Below are 8,607 nucleotides of genomic sequence, written 5' to 3' on the forward strand. Positions count from 1 at the left end.
AATATTAAAAACAATATATAAAATCTCCGCACACACACACACACACACACACACACGATGGGGTCAAGGGGGGTCTTCGGCCCCCTCCCGCACCCACCCCGCCGGTAGGCTGGGTGGACCTTGCTTTACAATGTAGCATGTACTTTGTAAGTTGTAAAAAGAGGTATATCTGTGTATCACAATCAAATATAAAGAGAATACTCGATTGTGATTAGTCAATTTCTTAAGGCTTAGGGCTTAAATCACATATTGTGGACCGGCACTAAGGCTTAGGGCTTAAATCACCTATTGTAGACCGGCACTTAATCGGGTTTAATAACATCCGTAGTTGTGAAACTGGCCAATCACAGCTATTCCTCTGAAGAATGGAATGACTGTGATTGGCCAGCGTTAGAACTACGGATGTTATTAAACCTGATTAGGGGTGACGTGTAAACGTAGTCAATGAAGCAATCACAGCGCCCTTTTTCTGTATAGACTACTACCATAAAACACTTTCATTAGGCTGCCATTCAGCTGATGGTTTTTAGTTAAAATTGACTCGAGTTGGCTAGTTATTAGAGTAAATTTATTTTATTCCCTTTTGTTAATTGTCATTATCAACATGGCAGATTACCCGCCCTCAGAAATTGTTGATATGATTGGTATTTATTATGCCGCTGATAATAATGCTAGAGAAGCAGCTCGTCAATATCGAGATAAACAGCTATTCCTCTGAAGAATGGAATGACTGTGATTGGGCAGCCTTCGAACTACGGATGTTATTAAACCCGATTAGGGGTGACGTGTAAACGTAGTCTAAGATAGATCGACTTTCGCATCTAGATAGATGTCATGGTGGCTTCGTTTAGACGTTTAATAAACATCTCATTTTCTGACGTTTTTTTGACGTCAAAAATAAGACCAATTACAGTGTTAATATATAATAACATATTAATGTGTAATATATATAGATAAATCTAAATAATTTAATTCATGAAATTAAAGATTTTATTTATACGGAAGTTAACTTCTAATTTTATCTTAAGTAGACAATAAGGAATGACTTTCATTTATTCGGACGCTTTATGTCCGATCGGGCATTATCTGCCCGATTTTATAAAAATCAGTTTAATATCCGAATTTTTCTGTATCGTATCAGAAATTAAACTGATGTAAATAATTGTTATTAGTCGCTTTTTGCAGGCTTTATATACACTTCATGACAAAAACTTGAATACGAGTATATAGAATAAATAGTGCGCTGCATAGCGGCAACCGAATGAACTATAAACCCGCGGCAGTCAATCACTAAGCGGTTTTTCCGTAAAAGTATAATGTTCATTAAGGACTAATTAATACCGGTTATTATACATAACTATACGCTCAGCAAGTGGCAAAACAGAACAGACATGCAATATGCTATCTCTTTCTCTCATCAGATATAGCCATAAACATTGTCAATCTCCAAACTCATATATGATATATTGACAAAAATTTGACCTTGACGATATGAAGTGAATACTAGTGTATGACCACAAATACGTTTTATGAGATTATTTTTCCAACAAGAGAATTTTTCGGTTTTTATTATGATATTACATACATATTGCGTTAACATTTATTTAGAGGTTTATTAGATGTCTATTAGATGTCGAGAAATGATTTGCAGCTCAAAGAGTGTTTCATAAACAATACACTGCTATTGTGTGAATATTATGTTTTAACAGTGTCTAAAAAATTCAATGACACAAAATTACATGGCATCTAATTCATATATTTCTAGATGTTGTTTTAGACTAGATGGCTCCGACATCTAATAGACGGTATATCCGATCTCGCGTTTCTCCTTGGGTTATCTCAAATTATTACTGCTTTATGACAGTTATAAAAAACTATATTATTATTTATTGCCATATATCCTGGAACGAACAAAATATACATGCAAATCAGAAACATTTATATCATGTAGTGTACTTTTTTGACAAAATTTTAACATTTAACAATTTGTACCATACTCATTTATTTTTTTTTAAAGCGAATAGAAATAAATTTATGGTTTTTAGTATTTGTCAGTATTTGTCACGCTCGCTGGAAGGTTAGATCTCTATGATCAAATCGAGCCGAACCTCATAAACACGCGAGATACGAGCGGGGCGGTAGCGGCTCCATAGGATTTTCATCTTTTTACGTAGAATGGAGGAGATCGACAATATAATAATTCACTCGTTGCGACAAATAGGCTGGTAAGTGTCAATTCCCGAGCAGTTCGACTCGCATAGACAGATGTTCGTTGTTCTTTCCAATGGGCGGTGTTTTTGCACACTCCTCGTAATTTAATGTCGTACACGTGAGAGCTCGTCTATGATCACCTCATCTAAAATGGTCAAATTGCATATTATCAGAAACGAAAAATTTTTAAACGTAATTCACAAAAGGATTATTGTGGCAACAAATTTTATAAAAATATCTTTTCCTTTTTTTTTGAAGATGAAACGAATGTTTTTTTTTTTATGGTTCGGAAAAAGAAATTCTCACAACTTAAGTATATCAAGAATACTCTTATCTGATTACAAATTCTATAATCTTTTCGTTTTTCTCACTAGAAATATAAATTTTATTTTCAAGTGACATTGAAGAGAGTGTAATAAACCTAAGTGGCTTTAATACTGAACTAGTTGTTGAAGCAACAGTGAGATGCTTAGAAGCGATAAGGCCAGGTTTAGGATTATCTACTGTACTACCTGTAAACATGGCAGCACGTTTTCGACTGGGTGCTACTCTTGCACAAACATGCACGGTAAATATTTTTCTTTTAATAAACTTTCAATTTGGATATAACATGATTTATTTATCTGCTTTTACTGATTTCCATCAATTAATTAAAATTTTAGGAACTTGGATACAGAGGTGACATTGGTTATCAAACATTCCTATATAATTCGGAAGCAGATTTACGGAGGGTATTCATGTTTCTCATTGAAAAACTGCCAAAGGAAAGTGAGAAAACTGTAAACGAATCCGTCAGCAAAGTTGCTTTATTAGAAAAATCAGTAGCATCTGCAATATCGCAAGGACTTTCAATACCATGGCTACCATATTATTGTCATAAAAAGGGCATCAGGAACAGAGGAAGAGCGAGTACCCCTTATGTATCTGTAAATATCGAAGTACTGGTACCAAATATGGAGGATGGTAATGTAATATCAATATAAGTTGAATTATTTTTGTTTTTGCTAATGTGTCAAGAAACAATATCATTGATATATGAGTAAAGTATTATCATTAATTGCAGATTACAAAGACTATTACATGCGCTATTTACAACCAGTGCCTGATCAAATGCAAAATATTTCATGCTTTTTATCTTCTATGATATCGTATAATGCAAGAGCACTTAATAGTTCTTCGATAGATATTATGGAGCGTATAAGTTGGCTTAATAGCCAACAGTCTGAAAAAATAACTCATTCAAGTGGACATAATATTGTTAATGAGCTTAGCAAGTTCTCGTTAGAGAACAAGATACAAACTTCAGCGGTAAGTTTATCTTTTATATAACAACTTATACAGCAGAATATCACGCAAATTCAATATGATCCTTAAACTTTCAGGATTCTCAAGTGGAACCAGGGTTTGCAATACATTCAGTGCTTTCAGATCAGGAAACATTAGAAAACAAAGCAAAACAGGAAGTTGAAATAGAAAACATGAAAGCAGAGTGCGAAAATCTTAGAATAAATATAGAGGAAATGCAAAACGAGATTAAAAAGTTAACTACTAAATTAGCACATGCGACGATCACTGGTCAAAATGAAGAAAAGGAATTAAAAATGAATGAGGAACAAAAAAAGATTAAAGCAAGAGCATATGAATTGCTTCAAGATGGACCAGAGAATATAAAGAAATTGGAATGTGCAATCGAGATTAGCACAAACAAATTGATTAATTTAGCAAATCAATGGGAAAAGCACAGAGTACCCTTAATCATGAAGTATAGACAAGAAAGGGAAAAACATTCCACAAAAGCTGTAAGTAATACAAAATTAGCAAGTTTAAGGTAAAAAAAAACATTTTTATTTTATAAACGCATAGATCTTTTTTATAGAATGCAAGCCAAAAGAAGTTAGATGAAATAAAATTATTGAAAGAAAAGGAGAAAGAACTTCAAGAGGAATGTCGAAATAAGGATCAACAGCATTCACAGCTGGTCGCGGAAGTTCAAAAACTTCCAAAGGAAGTGAATAGATCTGCATACACTCAACGAATCTTAGAAATAATAAATAATGTTAGAAAGCAGAGAGATGAAATAAGCAAAGTTCTGGCGGACACTCGTGAGATTCAGAAAGAAATTAATATGCTTACTGGCAGATTAGAGAGATCCTTTACCGTTGTCGATGAACTAATATTCAGAGACGCAAGAACAAACGAAGCTTCGAGAAAAGCGTACAAACTATTAGCGATGTTACACTCGGATTGCAACGAACTCGTAAGTTTAGTCGAAGAAACGGGCGCGACAATACGAGAAATCAGGGATTTGGAAGAACAGGTAAAATGACAATAATAGAAAAATGTAGATTTATGTAGCGCAAAAATTCTCTATGTTTTTATGTAACATTTATTCAGATTGATTCCGAATCCGCTAAGAATGTCGGTGCTAATTTGGAGAGGATAACTGCCGATTTGAAACAAATGAAACAAGAAACCGCAGCATTAACGGCACAATTACAGAGTAAAGCTTCGTGATTGTTATGTATAGTGTGGTCGCATTTTACATATTGTAATATTCAGGACCAGATAAGAATATATCTAACACAGGTACAAAAGTTCATTTTTCACATTAATTGTATATGATAGATACCAGAATCATATATAAATGATTTGATTTTTTTCTTCGCAACATTATATGAATGAAATAGACATTATTTTGCTCCTTTACAGAATATAAATGAATACGATCAAAAGCATCCTCTATGTTTTTATGTAACATTTATTCAGATTGATTCCGAATCCGCTAAGAATGTCGGTGCTAATTTGGAGAGGATAACTGCCGATTTGAAACAAATGAAACAAGAAACCGCAGCATTAACGGCACAATTACAGAGTAAAGCTTCGTGATTGTTATGTATAGTGTGGTCGCATTTTACATATTGTAATATTCAGGACCAGATAAGAATATATCTAACACAGGTACAAAAGTTCATTTTTCACATTAATTGTATATGATAGATACCAGAATCATATATAAATGATTTGATTTTTTTCTTCGCAACATTATATGAATGAAATAGACATTATTTTGCTCCTTTACAGAATATAAATGAATACGATCAAAAGCATCGAAGACCAAACATTTTTTAGCTGTATAGCTGGCAAGATATAACGCGATATTGCCAGCAAGAATCTTTGCGAATCTAAGTTGGCTGCTGAAAAACGTGCCTTGGCCTGGAATAGTCAGGCGCTCGCCTCGGGCCAAGTGTATAATGACACGTTAACATCAATGCTCAAAAGATTCATTTGTTACAAAGCCTAATAATTTTTTAGCATCAAGTTCAACTTTCGTATTTCATGCAGCTTGGAAAAGATCTGATTACAGCTGTAAATAAAATAAATGCTGAAACACATCAGTTTTGAGTAAAGAACATGTACAAAATATATAAGATATGTACAAATAATGGTAAAGTCAATTTTTAATATTTTATACACATATTCTCCTTGTAAAAATTATTTTTATAAAGTAAGTGGTATATGTGTGACACTTACACATATAATACTGCAATATCAATATGTTAAAAAATAACAGTTCTGTTGGTTTTTTCGTTTTAATCCTCTGTACATGTATTATGTTCTATTTTCTTATTTTATAACACACACTTTTCTTAATTTCTATCTTTAATATCTGGTGGTACGTAAGATTCTGCAGTAATCAGTGCTCTTAATTTCTTTTCGCTTTTGTGCATTTTATGTATACGTTCATCCTCTTTGCGTTCTTTTTCCTGTATCCTTTCTATTTGTAATTCGAGAGCTTCCTCATTGTCAAAGAACGTCAAAAGTTGCTCTCTCTCTTTCAATTCCTTCTTTATTTTCTCTATATTTGCTACTCTTCTTTCTGTTTCTATTGCTTTTATTTGTGTTTGTAATATTGAAGCCCTTATATGTTCCCAGTCGGAATAAGCCTAAAAAAAATCGAAATAATTAACATGCCAAGTATTGAATAATTGATTGAATTGAAAAGAAGTTTCCTTCATAGATATTAAATACCTGACACTGCTTAGAAATATCTTTCTCAGCTTCCTCCTTTACTGTGGCTCTAATAAGATTCTCCATTGTTTCATTTAAATTTTCTTTAAGGTTTTGTTTCTCCTTTAAGAGGGATAATGGAGCCTCCACAAGTTTGAACTTTTCAAAATCTTGATCTTGAAGATTGCTATTGTCTTTCGATATTAATTCAAATATTTCTTCATAAACTATTTTGTCTTGTATCATCTCCAGCCATTCCTTTATCAACTTAAACACATCGTCATATTTTTTATATAATATTAAACCTCTCAGTTGACAAGTTCTTCCTAGAGCATCCATCCTATGCTTTCCTTGAAAACTCAGAGTCTTGCCGACGAGATCTCTTGGATCAGTAAGATCAAAGTGATCATCGAAGTAAGGGTTTTTTAAGTACTTTACACGCACCTTTATTTCCTCCTTGGATGTATCTTGTGGAATTTCGGTTTTCTTCCAATCGTCAGGATTCTCCAGATACTTATGACATGCGTAAATGCAGAATGCGTTTGTGATAGGATGACCCGTATCTTCCTGCAACATGACCAAGGTCGCAATCTTTGCGGCGGAGGCATAATCTTTTCTCTTTACGAAATGGTCCATGAGCATGTTGTAGTCGAAATAATCGGGGAAGATGCCGTAATTGAGTCTATCGTTCAGCACCTCGTGCAGTTCCTGAATAAAATCATGCTGCAAGAAATATCGTATCGCGGCGTGATGCGTAGAGTCGAGAATGTTGGTCGCTTCCGTGGATTGTCTGAGATTGTGCAGAATCTTCATCACCTCATCGATATACGAATCATCGGTGACGCTATTCACGAAGATGTCAACATCGACGGCGCTCACCTTGCCCGCACTCCCGTATTTCTGTTCCAGCTCGGCGAACATCGTTATCGGCTCGATCTTCTGCAATAACGGCGATTCCAATCGACGACTCCACGCCTCCTCGCAACGATACGCCTCCGATAGAAATGATCTTCTCTGCGTTACGTTTTTAAGTCCACTACAAACGCGACAGAGCCTCTGACTAAATCTGAGCGTTTTCAACATTTTGTTTATTTGTTATTATCCCTCACACTGCGTGATCATAACGTTATATCATTATGGTAGGTACTTTCTTTTTATTAATTGAGGTTATGTTATACGGAACACCGGGTGTCAGTATAGCCAACCTGACGATAATAAATTTTACTGTCAGTATAACACCGCGATTTTGTCCAGTCATAATGCACGAATAACTAGATATATGATGCGTGGAAAAACTTATTTACCTTTCTTAAATTTTTTCACGTATTGATTAAAAATTATAAAATAGTATATATTAAACGTATAGATTAAAACCTAAAAATCAATATAAATTTAAAGTATATTAACTATTATAAAATATATTGGTTATTATAAAATATAAAACGATATATCATATTAATGTAGTTGCATATAATATATAAGAAAATCAAATATGGTAAGCCTCTCCAGACGGATTTGTACAGTCGCATGAACATATGCATAAGAAAATTGATTAGTCCATTTTTTTATGCATTTTCTTATGGACCAATCAATTTCCTTATGCATATATGTTTATGCGACTATGCAAATCCATCTTGATAGGATCGAAGGCAAATGGCGCGCGCTTGTAATTTGTAATGTTCTAGTCTATTATAAATGTTTTTTGTGGCTTTGTGCGGTGTCACATAACCTATTTTGCTGAAATTGTTTACGTAGTAGTATCATAGTATACACAAATTTTCGTATCTCTCATGATATTTTCTGTATCTAAAGGTGCATTTTATAATGTTCGCGTTAATGAAAGAAGTGATTTTCTGGAGCTTCGATGATAATATAAGCATAGAAGACACGGATTTTGGTGCATTCAAGTAAAGAAATATCATCTGTTATTAATAACAATTTCTATATTTTTTGCCATAAGTGCATCTATTGCACTATTGCAATAATTCGTGTGTAATTTTTTTTGTAATAATTTGTAATTTTTTTATAGGTACCATGACAAACGAATTGATGGCACATATGAAGAAGGTAAAAGATCTTACTGCCAAGAGCGTGGTATGATTTACGTTCCAGAAAACAAAAAGGGAAACAAATTGAAATATTCTATTAAATATTTGGAGGTATAATAATCCATTCAATGTCTTAGATAAAGTTTATAGAGAATATATGCTATAGAATTTTTATTATTATATACAGGATCAACTCAAAGATAATTCTGTAATTTATTGTCAATGGTATAATGATTCTGTTGTACAATTAATGCTCAGCAATGGTTTATTAGTACAAATACAAGTTTGCCTCTTCAGTGGTGATATACAAGAAATTCATTTTGATAAATATCTTGTAGGG

The 8,607-nt window shown here is 33.5% G+C and overlaps 3 protein-coding genes and 1 long non-coding RNA gene across 7 annotated transcripts in view; 3 read left to right on the forward strand and 1 right to left on the reverse strand.

The window, feature by feature from the left end:
* The first annotated feature begins 2,043 nt into the window (after window positions 1–2,043).
* Window positions 2,044–4,948, forward strand: LOC115235442 (coiled-coil domain-containing protein 22). 2 transcript variants are annotated; one of them, XR_003884025.1, is made up of 8 exons: window positions 2,044–2,225; window positions 2,608–2,779; window positions 2,874–3,174; window positions 3,275–3,519; window positions 3,594–4,010; window positions 4,088–4,528; window positions 4,606–4,797; window positions 4,921–4,948. XR_003884025.1 is itself a non-coding variant. In XM_029807247.1 (7 exons), exons 1-7 carry the CDS (start codon window positions 2,176–2,178, stop codon window positions 4,723–4,725), a joined length of 1,746 nt encoding a protein of 581 aa, XP_029663107.1. In that variant the 3' UTR covers window positions 4,726–4,914. The 2 variants fall into 2 exon arrangements, 1 of the variants encoding a protein (XP_029663107.1); XM_029807247.1 differs by lacking the exon at window positions 4,921–4,948 and having other exon boundaries at window positions 2,176–2,225; window positions 4,606–4,914.
* Window position 4,949: 1 nt separating this feature from the next.
* LOC115235443 (28S ribosomal protein S27, mitochondrial) lies at window positions 4,950–7,412 on the reverse strand. Of its 3 annotated transcripts, none has more exons than XR_003884026.1 (3): window positions 6,241–7,412; window positions 5,743–6,155; window positions 4,950–5,575 (listed from the first exon to the last, which is right to left on the reverse strand). XR_003884026.1 is itself a non-coding variant. In XM_029807248.1 (2 exons), the coding sequence occupies exons 1-2, from the start codon at window positions 7,300–7,302 to the stop codon at window positions 5,859–5,861; spliced, it is 1,359 nt and encodes a 452-aa protein (XP_029663108.1). In that variant the 5' UTR covers window positions 7,303–7,412; the 3' UTR covers window positions 5,655–5,858. The 3 variants fall into 3 exon arrangements, 1 of the variants encoding a protein (XP_029663108.1); XR_003884027.1 differs by having other exon boundaries at window positions 4,950–5,593; XM_029807248.1 differs by lacking the exon at window positions 4,950–5,575 and having other exon boundaries at window positions 5,655–6,155.
* On the forward strand, window positions 4,957–5,781 carry LOC115235444. Its single transcript, XR_003884028.1, has 2 exons — window positions 4,957–5,169; window positions 5,293–5,781. It is a non-coding gene; the product is annotated as an uncharacterized LOC115235444 (long non-coding RNA).
* Window positions 7,413–7,839: 427 nt separating the features above from the next.
* LOC115235432 (WD repeat-containing and planar cell polarity effector protein fritz) overlaps window positions 7,840–8,607 on the forward strand; it is a 6,271-nt gene continuing 5,503 nt past the window's right edge. The window contains 4 exon segments of the mRNA XM_029807232.1: window positions 7,840–8,126; window positions 8,249–8,378; window positions 8,455–8,604; window position 8,607. The exon segment at window position 8,607 is cut by the window's right edge and continues 48 nt beyond it. Coding sequence (XP_029663092.1) covers window positions 8,044–8,126; window positions 8,249–8,378; window positions 8,455–8,604; window position 8,607 — 364 coding nt within the window. The 5' untranslated portion in view covers window positions 7,840–8,043.

This window comes from Formica exsecta, unplaced genomic scaffold, assembly GCF_003651465.1.
Source record: "Formica exsecta isolate Colony F162 unplaced genomic scaffold, ASM365146v1 scaffold222, whole genome shotgun sequence".
NCBI classification, from domain to species: domain Eukaryota; kingdom Metazoa; phylum Arthropoda; class Insecta; order Hymenoptera; family Formicidae; genus Formica; species Formica exsecta.

Bases quoted from the DNA above. Each gene is read 5' to 3' on its own strand.
- LOC115235443 (XM_029807248.1), bottom strand. From the start codon at position 7,302: ATGTTGAAAACGCTCAGATTTAGTCAGAGGCTCTGTCGCGTTTGTAGT. The intron at 6,156-6,240 runs GTATTTAATATC...GATTTTTTTTAG, and splicing joins ATATTTCTAAGCAGTGTCAG to GCTTATTCCGACTGGGAACA.
- LOC115235442 (XM_029807247.1), top strand. From the start codon at position 2,176: ATGGAGGAGATCGACAATATAATAATTCACTCGTTGCGACAAATAGGC. The intron at 3,175-3,274 runs GTAATGTAATAT...CATTAATTGCAG, and splicing joins GGTACCAAATATGGAGGATG to ATTACAAAGACTATTACATG. The intron at 3,520-3,593 runs GTAAGTTTATCT...TTAAACTTTCAG, and splicing joins ACAAGATACAAACTTCAGCG to GATTCTCAAGTGGAACCAGG.